This window comes from Boleophthalmus pectinirostris, unplaced genomic scaffold, assembly GCF_026225935.1.
Source record: "Boleophthalmus pectinirostris isolate CB_2022bp ecotype Guang Dong unplaced genomic scaffold, ASM2622593v1 HiC_scaffold_12, whole genome shotgun sequence".
NCBI classification, from domain to species: domain Eukaryota; kingdom Metazoa; phylum Chordata; class Actinopteri; order Gobiiformes; family Gobiidae; genus Boleophthalmus; species Boleophthalmus pectinirostris.
Window position 1 is genome coordinate 27,451,222 of NW_026571018.1, and position 18,158 is coordinate 27,469,379.

The 18,158-nt window shown below is 37.6% G+C and overlaps 2 protein-coding genes across 2 annotated transcripts; one reads left to right on the plus strand and one right to left on the minus strand.

Annotated features, from left to right (window-relative positions):
- Positions 1–6,143: 6,143 nt before the first annotated feature.
- LOC110158433 (von Willebrand factor A domain-containing protein 7-like) lies at positions 6,144–14,184 on the minus strand. The gene is made up of 17 exons (XM_020922920.2): positions 14,128–14,184; positions 12,626–12,823; positions 12,268–12,537; positions 12,064–12,157; positions 11,850–11,978; positions 11,557–11,743; positions 11,222–11,394; positions 11,031–11,143; positions 10,839–10,955; positions 10,592–10,738; positions 10,387–10,510; positions 8,929–9,054; positions 8,759–8,851; positions 8,317–8,600; positions 7,877–8,182; positions 6,674–7,406; positions 6,144–6,154 (listed from the first exon to the last, which is right to left on the minus strand). Exons 2-17 carry the CDS (start codon positions 12,806–12,808, stop codon positions 6,144–6,146), a joined length of 3,090 nt encoding a protein of 1,029 aa, XP_020778579.2. The 5' UTR covers positions 12,809–12,823; positions 14,128–14,184.
- A 777-nt stretch (positions 14,185–14,961) lies between these two features.
- Positions 14,962–17,847, plus strand: LOC110158535 (protein ABHD15). The gene is made up of 3 exons (XM_055148864.1): positions 14,962–15,603; positions 15,784–16,013; positions 16,960–17,847. Exons 1-3 carry the CDS (start codon positions 14,962–14,964, stop codon positions 17,591–17,593), a joined length of 1,506 nt encoding a protein of 501 aa, XP_055004839.1. The 3' UTR covers positions 17,594–17,847.
- The last annotated feature ends 311 nt before the right edge of the window (positions 17,848–18,158 follow it).

The following is an 18,158-nucleotide window of genomic DNA, read 5'->3' on the forward strand; positions in this document are numbered from 1 at the left end:
GTCAAACTTATAAATGCACCCAAAAACTAAAATCATTCCAGTCAAACCAAAAACTTTTCTAAATTTGTTGACAGGAAATGTTAGTCACTTGTTCAATGTGTAATAGAAGGTCAAACATTTACCAGGTGTACTGTTTCTTTCTCTTTGCATTAGTGGTGAATATTGTTTTTTTTTACATTTGAGCTTTTGAGTGTCAAAATTATTGTTTATCATATATTTTCTGTAGCAATGCAAAAGAAGAATTGAATTGATTTTATACTTTTTAGCAATTACCGGTAAACTAAAATGCCATTTCAAAACCTGTCATGCATACACAAATGATAAATCATGACCAACACAGACCTTTTCATTGTTCACTGACTTAATGAGGTTAATGTGAAAGTATTTGCTTGCTTTCGTTTGATGGAACAATGGAATACATTCAACCCAGTCAAATCCACTTTATTTATATTGCACATTTTATAAAGATGACAGTTTCCAAAGTGCCGTACAGACAAATGAATACAATAATAATAAATGAATCATATTTAACCCTTGTATTGTGTTAGAAAGATACACGCGTCTTTAGTGTTACCGGGTCAAATTTGACCCGTGATTTAACTCAGCCTGAAAATACTTAAAAACACTAGATATCATCCAATATTGTTTTTCCCCTCATAACTAACTTAGTATGTGTTCATGTCCATGGAAACATTTTTTATTTTTTTTTTTATTTTTTGGCTGCACAGACCTTTTATCTTAAAATATACCACTCGTTTTTGATTACAAAAACTGCTTAAATTCACTAATTATATTTCCTATAGTGATAAAATTTGTAATTATATTATATAATTATACTATAATCATAATAATTTTATATATAATACATATAATATAAATCTAATTTATATAAGTATAATTATATTGGGTGTCAAGAGGCTTGGTGACCATGAACTGTCACTTTTTCTTGACTTGAAGACGTCTCTTTCAGTCTTTGTGACATCTGGGTTCTCCTCACCACATGTGTGCTCTTGTTCAGGGTCATACTGAACCTCATCCTCATCCACAGACGTATATATGAATGGACATAACTAACGCTGTAGCCACCGTGTTCCAAATAGAAAGTTCTCCAGGAGGCTCTTCCGGCTCCTTCTGACTCTGGCTCCAATTGACTTATGTTAGGATCTTGTCGTCCTTCTCTCTGTACCTGCTGCTGTGAACCTCGTCATTTTGGTCTTAAAATATACGTATTAACCTGCGACACATGATCCTGATTTTTTTTTTTTTTGGCTGTTTTGTCCGTCCAAAAAATCCTATTCATAACATATAACCTGACTCTAGATTCACTCCTGTAACCGTGAGCTTCATTTGAGCAGCTCCAAACGCTGTGGGTGACGTCACACTCACTTAGTCCACTTCTTTTATTGTCTGTGCCCTCATCCTCATCCTCAGATACATCTTCCTCAGCTTCACTTTCCTCTCTGTCTTCAGAATCACTGTCATGACCAAAAATCTGATCCAGCGCCTCATAAACAGTGAACCTGCTCATGTTGACTGATGCTGCAACAGATACAGCTGATAATATCTCACTAAAACCCTGTTTATATATGACAATGTTTATTTTAGATTCAAAATGTATCAATGTGCTGCAAAAAAGAGAAGAGTTCACGTGGGTGAAGACGACCTTTTTTTGTGTGTGTGTGTGTGTGTGTGTGTGTATGTGTGTGTGTGTGATGTGTGTGTGTGTGCGTGTGTGTGTGTATGTGTGTGTGTGTGTGTGTGTGTGTGTGTGTGTGTGTGTGTGTGTGTGTGGGACACACTGAGCCATATTTGGTCCACAGAGCAGCCTACAGCTTGTAAGTGATGCATAAAACAGCCACTATTCTCTGCCGGGTCATTTTTGACCCGTAACACCACAGATGTCACTTTTTTTTTCCAGACCTTTACAATTTACTAAAATGGTGAAAATTGATTTTGTTGCATTAAAATACTTGTGTCTGAGGATTAGATGAAGCCTCATTCCGGTACAAAAAAGCAAATGGCAGTTTTTACATACCTAAACTTGAAAACGGGTCAATTTTGACCCTAACACAATATAAGGGTTAAATGCAATAAATAAAAACTGTTAAAATGCATGAAGATAAAAATGATAAAACAATGAATAAAATCAAACAAATAAATTAAAGCTACAGAGGACCACACAACTCATGTGGTGTTAAAAGCCAGAGAGTAAATGTGGGTCTTAAAACGAGATTTAAACACTGCAGTGTGGGGGCTGTTCGAACGTGGAGGGGCGGAGTGTTCCAGAGCTTAGGGCCAACCACAGAGAAGGCCCTGTCCCCCCTGGTTTTATGTCTCTTCTTAGGCACAAAGAGCTGGAGCTGGCCCTTAGACCTCAGAGAGCGCACGGGGGAGTAAATCTGGATAAGGTCCGAGATGTGTTGTGGGATCAGTCCATTCAAGGATTTTAAAAACAGACAATACAATCTTAAAATCATTTCTAAATTGACCAGGAAGCCAGTACAAAGACACAACAATTGGTGTGATAGGTTCTTGTTTTTTTGTAATTTACTACTATTTGTCCAGTTTAGAGAAATGTGAGCCTAATTTGTTCTTTCAATTTCTGTCCCAGAATTGATAGAAAATCAGTTTATTTAAAAGATGTGTGATATATGGCATCAAATAAGCAGCAATACATATTTTTATGAACAATGGTGTAAACAAGCAGTCTCACAAGAAAAGTATAGTACAATTTCCTTCACAGTGTCAGAAAGCTTAGCGTCTTAGTCTTAGTTGGACACTTCCCAAGAAGGCTGATGATCAAACAGAGAAGAAAACACTGAACAAGCTTCTGAGACATAGAAGCTGATGAGATGGGACTTGTAGTTGTAGGTTTTTGTGTGGTAGGAGTTGCCTCTGTAGTTGTAGGTTTTTGTGTGGTAGGAGTTGTGTAGTTGTAGTTGTAGGTTTTTGTGTGGTAGGAGTTGTGTAGTTGTAGTTGTAGGTTTTTGTGTGGTAGGAGTTGCCTCTGTAGTTGTAGGTTTTTGTGTGATAAGAGTTGCCTCTGTAGTTGTAGGTTTTTGTGTGGTAGGAGTTGTGTAGTTGTAGTTGTAGGTTTTTGTGTGGATACAAATAGTGGACACACTCAAAAATTTGAAAAACAACTACAGTCCTGGAACTGACGGATTCCCAGGGGAATTCTATACATGTTTTATAGAGGAGATTGCACCATTACAAAAAAAAGAGTATTCAATTATGTTTTAGAATCGGGAAATGTACCAATATCATGGTCGGAAGCTCTCATCTCCATCTTGCACAAGGAGGGCAAAGATCCTGTGTTATGTGATGGTTATCGTCCTGTCAGTTTACTGTGTAATGATTAAAAAATATTAACAAGTATAATGGCAAATGGCGCTCACAATATCAGACGAACACTAAATCTTTTTTCATGTGCTAAGATGAGTTCAAAGACAAATATATTACTAAGTTTAGATGCACAAAAAGGATTTGACTGTGTAAAATGGAAATATTTATATCATGTGTTGTCAGTGCTTGGATTCCACCCAGTGTTTATAAACTGGGTTAAACTTATTTACGATGATCCAAAATCTAGAACTAGAGTGAATGGATGTTGCTCCAACTTTTTCTCTTTGAAAAGAGGTGTAAGGCAGGGCGAATGCTTAAGTCCACTATTATTTGCTTTAAGTATAGAACCTTTAGCTGAATATATTAGACAAAATCCAAATATTAAGGGAATTTGGGATGAAGGGGGAGTAGAATCAAAAATTTCACTTTTTGCTGATGATATCTCATGTATATAAGTGACCCAGCTATAACACTACCAACATTGAATAACATTCTGATTGAATATGGGGAACTTTCCGGTTATGTAATTAATGAATCTAAGTCAGTAACTATGAGTGTATCAGGTATATGTCCCTCTGAAACAAAAGAGAAGGTTAAATTCAAATGGACTGATGAAGGCTTTAAATATTTGGGCATTAATATTCCCAAGAACACGTCACATCTTTTTAAAGCTAATTATGAGAAAGTTATAAAAGAAAGAGGTGCAGATTTGAAACGTTGGGAAATCCTCCCGTTGACATTAATGGGTCAAATAGAAGTAATTAGAATTTATGTTTTGCCCACATTTTTGTTTTTGTTCCAATCCCAACCCATTCTGCTCTCTAAAGAAACGTTCGCAAAAATAGATAAACTCATATCACATTTTTTATGGAGAAATCAAAAACTAAGAATTTGGTACAAGCTACTTCAGAGCTGTAAAGAAAAGGGTGGCCTAAACTTGCCCAATATTAAAAAATACTATTGGGCATCACAACTAAGACCCCTAAAAATATGGACTGATAAGGATGATGAGACAGGATGGAGGGAAATAGAACAAAATTCATGACCAAAGGTTCCTCTAGAATCTTTACAATTTCTTACAAAGAAATTACTAAAGGATTTAAAAATAAAAAATTAATGGGTTAAAGGAACATTAAGAATATGGACTATAGTAAAAAGAAAATGAAATATGTCAGATTCAATCTGTAGAACCACTAAAATCGGTTTAAACCCAGACTTTACACCATCAATGGAAGGGGTATTTTGTAAATGGAAAAAGAAGGGACTGGAATATATCGGACATCTTTTCGAAGGGGAACACATGAAATCTTTTGAACAGTTAAAAAAGGAATTTGGTTTAAAAGTACAAGACTTCTATACATTTTTACAAATCATAAATCTTATGAAGCATAAGGATTGGAAGTATATTTGTAATGAACCTAATTATCTAGAAGAATTATTAATGACAAGTACATGTAACACTAAAAAACTCATTTCAAAAATATATAAAGCCCTACAGATTGACTCAGATGACAACAATATGGGCATTAAAGACAAATGGGAAAAGGAAAGAAATTTTACAATATTAGAGGAAAACTGGGAGAAATCATTTACAGATGGACATACAATGTTAAACAGTAGTTCATGGAGAGAGTTTGAATGGAAATCCAAGATGCAATATTTTATTGTCTCAACAAAGGTAACAAAATATAGTACAAAATCTGACAAATGCTGGAGGGGTTGTGGTCAGACAGGAGACTACACACACATATTATGGGACTGTCCCTTAAAGGTTGTATAGAGGATTTTCCAAGGAACGAGAAATCCAGCGACTTTGTCCTTTTTCAAATGTTGCGCATGCGTGAAACCACCCCCCCTCCCCTACAGCTCCCTACGTAGAAACGCCTCCTCCTGCCTCCTCGTTACGCCAGAAACAGGTTTGTTTACAGCCGGTGCGCTGCACATGACTTGTAAACAACTAACTACAGTGTTGGTTAGGCAAGGTGGAGAAGTGAGGAGCGGGGGGAAGAAAGCGGATCGGGCAGCGGGGAGAGGAGCAGAAAAGGGGAGCAGAGAGAAGGCTGCGCGGAGATTCAGTGCGAATGAACTAGCTACAACACGCAGCAGCAAGCGGACTCTTTCTTTGCCTTGAAAATTACGCTTTCAGACATAGGATATCGCTTTCGTGTCCTGAAAAACGTTTGACTAGCTCTTAGAAATAAAGTACGTTTTCATAATAAGCAGAAGTGACCTGTCCAGGAGTAATTTGTGGACCAATGCGTCAGTCTTTAGACCCTGCGTCTGCTTCAGTCGCGCCATCGCTGGAATGAATCTACAAGAATCACCTTAGTTTGGCTTCGCTGCTTTTCCCCTTGTCTTCTTCTTTCAGCGACCTCAAAAACGGACTTTCTTTTGCGGCTAAACTGCTCCTGGATTCTTGTCGCCATTGCAACAAACTTTGTGCTGAGAGGAAGATATAGGTCAAAAAAGCCGCTAAGAACCGTTGCGTTGGTGGAGTAAACAGCGTCTGTGCGGCTTGCGTCTGTGGACTGCGTGACAGGCGTACGTAAACCACGTAACCGGCAGGCGCGCAGGCAAGTCAGTTACGCTAGAAACGTAGGGAGATTGATTGACAGCCTGTCAGCTCACAGATAACGAGGCAGTGTCGTTATCTATTGGCAAATGTTTAGCCCCACCACGTCCAGAGTTGATGAATTTTTATTCTCTTTTTTTTGGTCATCATAATTACAAGGCTACTGCATCTCTATAATGCTATCATTGACAATTTGAAACAAAAAAAAAAATCCTCCATACAACCTTTAATCAGAGACTATTGGATCAATGTAAAAAAGAACATTGAAAGTATTTGTAAGGAAAAAATAAATTTAGATTAGTTATTTAAATTGAATATTGTACCAACCAGTATGTCTTCAAAAAATAGGAAAATTATTTTAATATTAAGTACATTAGCAAAAAAATAATAATAATTATAACGGTGTCCTGGCTAAAACCACAACCTCCTACTAAAGAAAACTGGTGGGAAAGGATTAAAGATGTGATGGAAATGGAAAGAGTAACAGCAAGGCTGCAATTTAATTGTAATACAAGAAACAAGATAATGTGTATCCTACATTTGGTGTGTGTATGGGTGTATGTGAGCGAGTGAATATGTATGAATGTGTATGTGTGTGTTTATTAATTCATAATTAATGTTATTTTTATTTATTTAGTTTGGTGAGGGGTCATTGCGGTGGCGGCAGTGGCGGCGGTGACGGCGGCAGCAGGGAAGACAAAATAAAAAAAATAAAAATAATAATAATAATAAAAAAAACAAATAAAAAAGATTCGCTTTTGTAGTTGTAGATTTTTGTGTGGGAGGAGTTGATTGTGTAGTTGTAGTTGTAGGTTTTTGTGTGGGAGGAGTTGATTGTGTAGTTGTAGTTGTAGGTTTTTGTGTGGGAGGAGTTGATTGTGTAGTTGTAGTTGTAGGTTTTTGTGTGGGAGGAGTTGATTGTGTAGTTGTAGTTGTAGGTTTTTGTGTGGGAGGAGTTGATTGTGTAGTTGTAGTTGTAGGTTTTTGTGTGGGAGGAGTTGATTGATTGTAGTTTAGTTGTAGGTTTTTGTGTGGGAGGAGTTGATTGTGTAGTTGTAGTTGTAGGTTTTTGTGTGGGAGGAGTTGATTGTGTAGTTGTAGTTGTAGGTTTTTGTGTGGGAGGAGTTGCTTGTGTAGTTGTAGTTGTAGGCCTTGTTGTCTTTGTTGTTGATTGCATAGTCGTTGATAGGGTAGGAGAAGTAGTTGTGGTCGTAGTACTCATTGAAGCATTGTACTTAAACTTCCCAACATTGCCCACACCATCCACAGCCAATATTTCAACCATAGGACTGCAGCAGGAGTCATTATAGGACACAACAGTTTCATTTCCAAGGGTTTCCCATCTCCTATTGCCTTCTTGTTCATAAATTGTTTCAATACGTGTGTTGTCAGTCACTCGAATTGAGTACTGGCAAATGGAACTGTTGACGTCTGGGCAATGTGGTTGAGGAGTGAGCAGCTCGAACTCAGGAGCCTGAATATCCATCACCTAAGAGAAGAATTAAGAGATTAAATTAAACCTTGGATTACATTCATACCATACTTCATACAACTGTACAACAACTCACCATTATGTAACAGACAACCCTATGAGCTGTTAAATGTCCATATCATCTTTGTACTGTTTTCCTTACAACCTCTTGCTGAGATATTTTTATTTCTCATTTCTATTTTATTTTATTTTTACTTGAACATATACATTTTTATAATCATTCCTAATTTGACACTAGTCTCTTGCTAGTTTTGCTACTTATTCAGAACTTATTATTGCAATTTATATTTTTTCCTCTTATTATAATATAACGTGTTGTGTGAACTTCTGTGTCTAAAGATACCTTCTATTAAAGATGCAATGGAACTACAGTGGACTAGTGATAGTGCTGTTGAACATTATGTAGCTAATAAATTAATGACAGTTAATTTCTACCAAAAAAGATACAAAGGTATGAAGTTATTTACATTTTTGATGACAGTATAAGTTGTCACTGCATAGTTGAATTCCAGGGCATCAGGAGCTACAGCCATCACAGTCTGTGTAACCTCAGTGGCAAACTCTGTGGTGTTGGGAATTATTGTTTGAACTGTGAAAGTAGCACTGCTCCCTTTTAACACCTTGATGGTAGGCGGGGAAATCATTTCAAAGTTTTGGGTATTTGTTGCACTGATGGTGAATTCTTCTTCTTTTTCCCCTTCTATTCGATGGTTTGAAATGGTGATATTTGCGACGTGAGTTGAGCCTGGTTCACTTACAGTGTCTTCTATACTCTATAAAGAACGAAGACAGCAGGTTTACATTCAATGTAGGTCTAAATTATGGTTTAATGGCTTTATTATTACTATGCTGCAAAGGAATATTTGTGCATTGAGTGAAAGTAGTCAAGTATATTAACTGTACTTACAGTGGTAACAGTGAAAAATGAGGCTTTGATGTTGACATTTGATTGCCGTTGGAAAATCCCTGAGGTGGATCTGGTCAGTCTAGAGCTAGAGCCTCTCTGCAGCTCCACTTGCACAGTAAACTCCTCAAATAGGAGTTCATCAAACTCAACTAAGTATTCATTATTTTCCTGTCCTGTAATGTTGCCTTTCACCTGTCCAGACCCAGATGACTTTACAAGATACACATCTTTCAGTGTTGTTGTGTCAGTCCCAAAGAGCACCACCATCAAGGTACCAGGGAGCACTATAGAAAAAGTAGTATGTTTGAGTGTGTATACATTTAAAATCAATTAATCATCACAAATTATTAGTGCATATTTAGTACATAGTGTAACAGTATTATAACCCGAAACCTAAATTGATTGTGTTTCTATTTTTCATCAAATTAGTATTAATACTTACTTGCTGATGGCTTGTGGATGTTGACTACATAGCCATCAGAGCGTACTTGTGATGGCTTCATAAAGCTAAAGAAGAAGTCATTTGAACTTTGAGCTTAAATGGAAAGAAAAGTAAACATCACAATCAAAATACATTTTGTAAAATATCCCCAAAGTCAATAAAACTCTTACCTGTGATCTTTAAGGTGTAAGGGTCTGAGGATGTTATCCTTATTTCCCACTGCCCCTCTTCAGTGCTCAACTTTAACTCCAAAAGGTTTCCCACCTGTGTTGTGGCCAGCGGTTCATTTAATGTTCCTAAAATATATCCATGATATTCATTCATCCAGGTAATTCAACACAGAAATAAGTGCTGTAGCAAACAATATGCTTTGCCTAACAAATTGTGATACCACCTACACTGCACATTAACCCATGAAATCCAACCTCCCTGAGCAACACCTGACCAGGCAAGTGCACAGACATTTTGAGGGGCAGATGCTCCACCAAAAAAAAAAAAAAAAAAAAGGCACTTTTCCATGTGGCTCAAAATGAACTTATCCAGTTTTTAAAGTAAACAAATCAGATTTTTTAGAAATAACTTTTAGGCATGACCCTGCTGATGTGTAGCAGCAAAACTTTGTGCATAGGTGTAAATGAGCTGAGGGAACAAGATGAATATTACAAAAAAGAGAGAGACCAAGCAAAAAAGGAACACCGCTGGGTCTCCTCCCCCCGAGAGATTTTTTATTAAATAAATCTAATTTCATGTAATCTGGGGTGTTTTAGGTGAGAAAATTCAATTTTTTTGTCTGATACAGAACAAAGGGCTCACTATTATAGCCAACTTCTCTCCAAAATTCAAAACGTATGTCATGAACTTCAGTTTTAGAAATACTGATCCACCTCCTGTGTCAGTGGTTCTGTGTGGAGCCCCAGCCCTCTGCTCCCTCCACGTTCTGTCCTGCTCTCCAGTGCACTGAGCGCACCCACTGTCTCTGAGCTGCAGCCTCACACTTGACTGTCGACAAACACTCCACACAAATTAACACAAAACTTTTGTCCACACACCTAGATCACGTGTTATGTTGCTTTTATGAGACAATTCAACAGATCTTTAAAAAGAAATGTGTCACGCTTTGCAGCGATAGATGGTGCTAATGAATCTACAGATGTATTATTATTTTTAACATTGTGAATATGAAGCAGATTGTAAAAAAATAAAAAGTGGCTAAAAGCTTAGATGGTGTAGAATGAACTAAACTGTTCTTTCAGTCTTTGATTTGGAGCTATGAGCTGTTTAAGGTGGACAGGTGGAGTCTGGAAGCTGGGACAGGACAGATCCACATGAGGAAGTGAGAGACAAAAGGAGAGAGAGAAAGAGAAACAGCAGAGGCTATTATGAAACTGAGTGTTTTAATAAACAAATTTAACACATCTGCTATCTTCATGGGGCAAATATTAAACCTAAAAATGTGCTGACCACGTGGCTGTTTAAGTCAAAGGAGCAGGTGCCTGGGCTCATGTGCACATTCTTGCACCTGACTGATTTTCTGTCTCTAGTGTATATTGAGCAAACCAGATTGCTAGTCAGGCTACATACAGGTATATACTTTAATTGAAAAGCGTTTTATTGAAGTAGCAGTTTACCAGAAGGGCTGATAAGTGTGAAGGTGTTTGTCCCAGTTATAGTAACACGGAGGTTGGTGTCGTTTTTTCCCACAGAGAAAGTGAAGTTTTCTGACTGGTTTCTGGTTGCTTGCAAAAGGGTCACCTAGAAGAGTAAACTGTAACAATTAAATGGGATAAAGGTGTTTTTGTTTGTTTTATGCTGTACATTTTCAGGCTATAATACCAAATTAGAGGAATGAGCATTTAAAAAGACTTGGATGACTGGATAAGAACTGTATTTTGACACTTTTACAAGTTGTCCTCCTGAAGCCTTAGCCACATCCGTGTAAATTGGTTCTTGTAGGTCTGTTTTACTTATTAAAAAATTTACCTGAAAGAAGATAAGACAGATATGAAACTGTTTATAACAATTTCAGTTACGCCTTTATTTCTTCATATTAAGGTGAAATTAAAAAGAGGCTTCTACTTACCACACACTGTTTTCTTTCTATTAGTGTGATTATTGAGTTTTTCAGCGTCTTATCTTTAGCAGTTGCATCAGTGAAGACATAAATCTCAGAGCCAAAAGGAACAGCATTGAGAGCCAGCTGCAGCATAGCAGTTTTAAATTGTGATTTTACTGTGTTGCAGAATGATACAAAAAAAATCACATTCTTAAATACCTGTAATCCTGATAGAGACAGTTCAGGCTCATCTCCACCACCAGATGCAGACAGTTTGTCAATAGCATTTTTAAATATCGATAGGTTTGGGGTCTTTATGACTGGTCCAAATTCTGATTCATAACAAAGTCACAAAGAATGTATCAAGTTTTAAAGACTTATTAACACTATTAAAAGTGAAATTACTTTACCTGGGTCATTAAAGGTGACAAGAACATAAACCGAAGGCTCGTTTGCAGTTCCCACGAGGTTGTTTATTATTGCCGACATAGAAAACTTGACTGCTTCAATGACAAATCCCATACTCCCTGTTGTGTCAATCACAAAACTTAAAGCTTTACCTGGGCTGACCCCCATCATCATACTGAGAGAAAGAAATTATCATAATTATTTATAAAGTATCATCTGACCCAAACAGTTGCATGTACTGAGCAAACTGTGTGGTATTCTACTCTAATGTATACTAAAAGGCTCAAGAGTTTTATTCAGTTTTCTTAGATATTTTGCACGGCGTACTGTTTCATACCGTAAAAAGTCTTTATGCCCAACTGCGGCAAGCACGTCATCCAGTAGCTCAGAGGTGGCGGCTGTTGCTACTTGTGCTGCTTTAATGTGCAGATGTCCATGGCTGGATTTCACACTGTCCTTGTTTATTCCACCTGTGGCATCGCTGTGCCTTGTATTGTCCTTACTATCTCCGTGGCTACATTTCCCTGTGAAAAGCATTTTGTAAAAAAATAATTCTACATATTTTTAAATAAAAATGCTATTAGGTGATATTTACTAAGCACTAGTATATGTAACTAGTACATAAGTTACCTGTTGGCTTGTTATTTAAGGGAAATGGGGAGAAGTAGGCAGAAGTCAAAAGGTTTTCCTTGAGAATATCTTCCAAAATGTTGTTGGTACAGTTTTCAGTGCAGTTACGGCAGGTTGGTCTGTTTTTGGCTAAAAAATTATAAAGTCATTTTCAGATGGTTTTCTAGAGGGGAGTTGTACTACTTAAGTGTCTTTTATAATTTTTGCTGCATACCTGCTGCAGTCTCCAATGTGGCATCTTTCTTAATCAAATTTTTGTTTGGCAAATCGTTGCCCATTTCTATCCAGTTGCTGTGACTATAGAAATCCTGTTAAGAGCCGTTAGTAGTCTGATTGTATCATATTCAAAATATCTATATTTAACTGATATAACAAATGTAACTGAAAATGAAATGTATTAGCCTGAAATAAATCTAACCTGTAAAGTGTGTAAAATTTCTCCAAGTTTAGATCTTGCTGCAGCATAGTTTCCTCTCTTGATGTTGGCTTTTACTGTGTACAATCCATCTGTAATCAGCTCCTTTCCTTTGTCAAAACTTTCATCGTCAAAATGGTGGCTTGCAGATAGGGCATAATCAACATTGACTAAAGCATTAAAACCCTTGATATAAAATTTATTTATGGCAAAGTTCCTGGCTGAACTTGTAGCTGCACATGCTTCAAGGAGAGACTCTGCTGTCAGTGTTGCCTGCAATTAAAAAAACAAAACAAAAAACAAAACCTTGGAATTGTTTCTACTTTACACGTTACAATGATTAAACAGTTAGATTGTTTACCGGAAATGTGAATTCCCTGCCCTCCTCCAGGGCCAGAGCATGGCAGGCCCGTGCGGTGACGTCTAAAATGGCCTGTTCAGTGATTTCCCAGTGACTCTTAGAATCACTGTCTTGATCCAGTTTGAATCCTCTAACTCCCGTTGTTATAAGCAACACACTCAATAACAACAGTCCAGACATCATGCTCCCACTTTTTTTCTGTGAAAACAATGGTAGACAGCCTATTCGTTATTATCTTCCTCAACCTAAAATAGTAGCATGATAAGAATGGAGCTAAAATAGTGTATAACACAAGTTTGAATCCTTTTTAAAGGAGGTTAGTCTCCAAAGCATGTCCACTAACCAGATACTAGTAGTGTTACATAATGTTGCAGAGTACACTGAAACATAGGATGGAGTATAAGGGTCATGTTAAAAAATATATTATTTTGCTGGCGTATTGAGAAAAAAGTCATAACATTTCTACATTATGTTACAATTTTATGAGAATAAAGTTATTATTATTATTTTTTTTTTATAATAAAGTCATAATTTTATGAGAATAAAGTTGTAATTGTACAAGAATGAAGTTGTAGTCATAGTAAAGATGTAACTTTATGAAGATCAACAGTTTGTAATTGATGCGTAGAAGCAGAGAGATGGCAGTTAAACAAAATTAAACTGAACGCAGACTGGAATAGACTGGCGCCGATTGCAGACCACATTTCTCATTTTGTTTGAATGACCAGCAATATAAAGTCCTACATCCATCGTACATAGGTTTTTATTTAAGCTTTTAAATCAAATAAGCCCTATTCTTTCATCAGCTTCCAATCCACTTTATTTCTATAACACATTTAATAAACAAAGACTGTTTCCAAAGTACTGCAGAAATGAGCAATCTAAAATTTAATACAATAAAAAGCATAAATAAAAACAATGGAGTAAAAACAAATGCATAAAACAGTAAAATATTACAGTAAATTTTACTCTGGTGGTGGCGAATTGCTCTTCTGCATTTTGTCATTCATGTCAGCGCCTAAATCTTGATAAAATCACGTCTTTACTTTGATTCCGACTTTATTCTTGTAAAATTAAAAGAGAACGACTTACCAAATGTAGCCATTATAAGATAAACTAACTTAGTTAGTTGTTTTTTTAGTCTTAGCCTTATTGTGTTGTTCCTTAGATAAACGCAATAAGAGAATACACTGTTCCTTTAATTTTTGTGAACTATACCACTGCAAAATTCAAAATAACCACTTTAATGCAGTGTTAATTCTATGTATACTGTGGTCCAAGGCAAGAAAAGTGATGTAAAGAAGACTTTTTTACCATAGTGTTATCTGAAAATGATGGAGGCTTTTGAGCATTTTCACTTAGATTTTACTCTTCCTTGAATTTGCATAAGATAATTTAAAAGTTTTAAATATTCTAAAAACATTCCAATGTAATAGCTATGACCATATCAATTAAATAATAATAATTAAAAAAACCAAACAAACTAACTAATAGCTACTTACTTTGGCTGGTGATGGCTGTTAGAATGATTCTATTGTTCACCTCAATTTGGGTCTAAACTGGGTGATGTCATAAGAGACTGGTTAAACTTGTTGAACAATTCAGTGGAAAAACATTGATATATAAAAAGAAAGAAACAAATAAGGGTGAGCACATACCATTCATTGCATTTGATTTTACAATCAGTGTTCACGAGTCCACACATTCACACATTATACGTCAAACTGAGAGATAAGCTGTTTGTAGGAAGTAGGAGCATGGTTAAATCTAAATGTTTTATATCTATTGTTTTCTCAAATTGGTCAGACAGTCAAAACAGATTGGGATTAAATACCTTAATGTATGATGTCATGTTATCTTGTGGTGCATCATTAAATAACATTTGGCTGCTGGTGGCTTTATGAAACTCTCAGGCAAACTGAAACTCAACTAACCATGGCAACCAAATGTATTATACTACTAAACACAAAAATATCTGTTAAAATTTGGATATACAGCACCTTTAATGCCTTCATTTCATCCCATACATACAATATTATGAATCAATATTATGTTTTTAATAATACAAGAAACATTAAGAAAATCTAATGTTAGTCCTACTAATGAGTAAAACTGGTAGACAGGAGAGGCCATGTGATTTATCTGTGGCAAAATTCATTACACTTAAAACAATAGCAATAGTTTGTAGCATGGGATAGAGAAATGCACACACCGAGGTCAAAGACTAGAGTTACTCTACGTAGTGTTTACTCAGATTCTGAACTTGTAGTAAATGATTTATTAAACAGACATTGTGAGATATCTTAATGTTGCCTCTTGATCTGGTGGATTTAAACATGACTTTGTTTTTGTGGGAGTGTCTGTTCTGCCTTCTGCCCTCTCTGTTGCTCTTAGGGCTGTTGGTTTTTGGGCGTCGGAGTTCTGTCAGTGCTTGGACGGGACGGACACTTGAAGCCGTGGGGTGGACTCTGTGGAGGGGATTCTGTCTGATCCTACACTTACCCTTGGACAAAGCCTCTCCTGTAAGTGTCTGCACTAAGACCCAGTTCATGTGTAAACCTAGTACTCTGGCCCAGTACCTGCTGCGTCACTGCACCGTTTTGTCCAGGACCACACTTGCCTCGTGGCCCAAAGGAGACCCCCACCTCCAGACTGTCCAGGCCCTGCTGTGTGGAGCACATGCACTAGGGCTACAATTTACTCGGGACCACTTGTTACTAAAAGATGGGGGCATAGTCGCTCTGGACTGGGCCATAGGGTCAGGAGTCAGTGATTCTGGTGTTAGGAGGAGTCCCTCGCCAGTCCTGCTGCTGCTCCCAGAACACTGGGGAGGTCTGAGTCCTCACCTAAAGTCCCTATGCCTTTCTGCCACTGCTCAGGGCTTTTATGTGGTGGTCTTTCACCATCGTGGGACAGCAGGCTGCCCACTGACCACCACCAGGCTCTCAGAGTTTGGAGACCCAGCTGACCTAGAGCAGGTACTGCTTCAACTTTAAAACTGGACTGTAATTGTTTTAGCATCACTCTGGTTTGCCATTTTTTCTTTCTTTTTTTTTTTTTTTTTTTTTTTTTTTTTTACCAAAATGGTTATTTGGTTTTGACTCATGTCATGACATGTGTCTCTGTGTATCTTGGCTGTCATGTGCCCTCTCTTCCAGGCGGTGGCATACATTCACAGTCGTTACCCATCCTCTGTGCTGTTGGCAGTCAGTGAGGGCTCTGGCTCTGGGACTCTTCTGTCATATTTAGGAGAGAGAGGCTCCAGTTCGCGCCTAACTGCTGCTGCTGCCATCTCTCCTGTCCTTCTTGGACAGGTGTGGTTTGAGACTGCCTTTCCCCCTCTGTACCACTGGGGGATGCTGTATCACCGCAAACAGCAGCTTCGCAGGTGATTTGTTAGCAAATATAACATTATAAAAACCTTCTAGTTGAGATTACATTAGATTACTAGAATTTGAAACTTTCTGCAACAAGTATTCATTTATGTCTCTGAGAGACGGCCCATGGACTGATGCTGCTACTATTGAACATTAGAGTTATAGTCAGTGTTGGGAAAGTTACTTTTAAAATGTATTCCCCTACAGATTACAGATTACATACTCCAAAATGTAGTTTGTAACGTAATCCATTAAATTACTTAAAGTGAGTAATGTAATCTGAATACTTTGGATTACTTGATTAGCTGTAGAGCAGCAAAGACGAGGAAATCTTCACATGTTCAGATGTTTTATCTGCTAAAGACAATAAAAAGCCAAGTCTTTACTTAACCGTATTAAAAATATTATTGATAGAAGAGGAGGAGACACGATCCACGCAGCCTGGTTTAGTCCTGTTGAATCCTGTTTTAGTCCTGTTTTAGACCTGGTTTAGATCTAATTTAGACCTGGTTTAGATCTAATTTAGACTTGGTTTTGATCTAGTTTAGACCTGGTTTTAGCCCCAGTTTAGATCTAGTTTAGACTGGTTTAGACCTGATTTTAGCCCTGTTTTAGACCTGGTTTTAGTCCTGGTTCAATCCTAATTTAGTCCTGGTTTAGTGTCCGGCAATGAGTGGAATTGCCAAAAAAAAAAGATATAGCCCAAAATGTGAAAACAGGAAAATACTGTCGTGTGATCCATTTATTTCAACAAAGTAACTGTAATCCAATTACCACTCACTGAAAAAGTAACTGTAACTGAATACAGTTACTCATAATTTGTACTCTGATTACGTAACTCAGGTACATGTAATCTGTTACTCCCCATCACTGGTTATAGTGCAGCGTTGTTGTCATAAAGGTAGTGTATGACTTCTTTAATTGAGCTAAAATCTATGATTGTCTTTTGTCTTTAAGATATGCAAGTTCTTTCAGAAGAATACTGGATGTGGATCATGTCCTCAAATCTTCATCCCTTAAAGAGTTTGAGGAGAGACTTTTCTGTAATCATCACCAGTATGAGGAGCCATGGGGACTGGCCCCCTCTGTGGCCTGGGAGCTGAAGGACCGCGCCCATCCCACTGAGGACTGGGGCAGTTACTGGGAGAGGAATGAGCCTCTAAGAGACGCTGATGAGGTGGCAATACCTGTGCTTTGTATCTGCAGCCAGGACGACCCACTGCTGCCCCCTGTCTGCGCTCTCCCTCTCAGCCTTTTCCAGAATAACCCTTACTTCATGCTGCTCATCACTGAGACAGGGGGGCACTGTGGGTTCACCATCCAAAACAGTAATAATCAGCCTGAAGACATGAACTGGAGCCATATTGCTGTTCTGGATTATTTCAGAGCTGTGGTGGATTTCCTGAAAGGAGGAGAGAAAGATGTAGGGTTTTGGATTGGCCCCACGGGAGAGCAGAGGAACCGCACCAACACTTTAGCATCTTTTAGAAAGAGGAAATTTGCTGGGATGAAGCGCCCCCAGAATCAAAACATTAACCAGAGTCTGAACGAAGCTGGAGAGTTCACATGGAAGAGATCATACACACGCTAAGAAAAAAAAAAAAAGACTACACAATTAGAAAATAAAAATACAACACTGTAAAAGGAATTTGAGTACACTTAAAGGTGCATTGTGTTACTTTTCTGGCGGAGGGTCAAATACATTTATCCATGCAGATGTTATCGCTTTGTCTGGAATGTTTCACAGTATGGTATTAAACCTTTCTATCCTCATGGTAAGCAAACCAGACCAAGTTACAGTCAGATCTGTGGGGAGGCAATCCCGCTCACAGTCAGAATGCCTGTTTTTCTAGGCACTTTTGAGCTATAAATGCACTTGTAATTTAATAAATGTAAAGTAGAGCTATGTAATGTCATCGTGGAGCATTCTAGGCCGAGCAATAACGGATCCACAACTAAAAAGTTACTCCGTCTATGTAACTTTGTAATAAATACTGTGGAAAAACATGCATTCAGTTCATGAATGGGGGGGGTCACCTCTCCACCAGACTGCACAGATGACTTGCTATTTGGCATGGTGGACATGGGCACATTTAATATCATACTGTGCAAAGCAAAGCAATAATGTTTCCATAGAGACAATCAAGCATACCCTC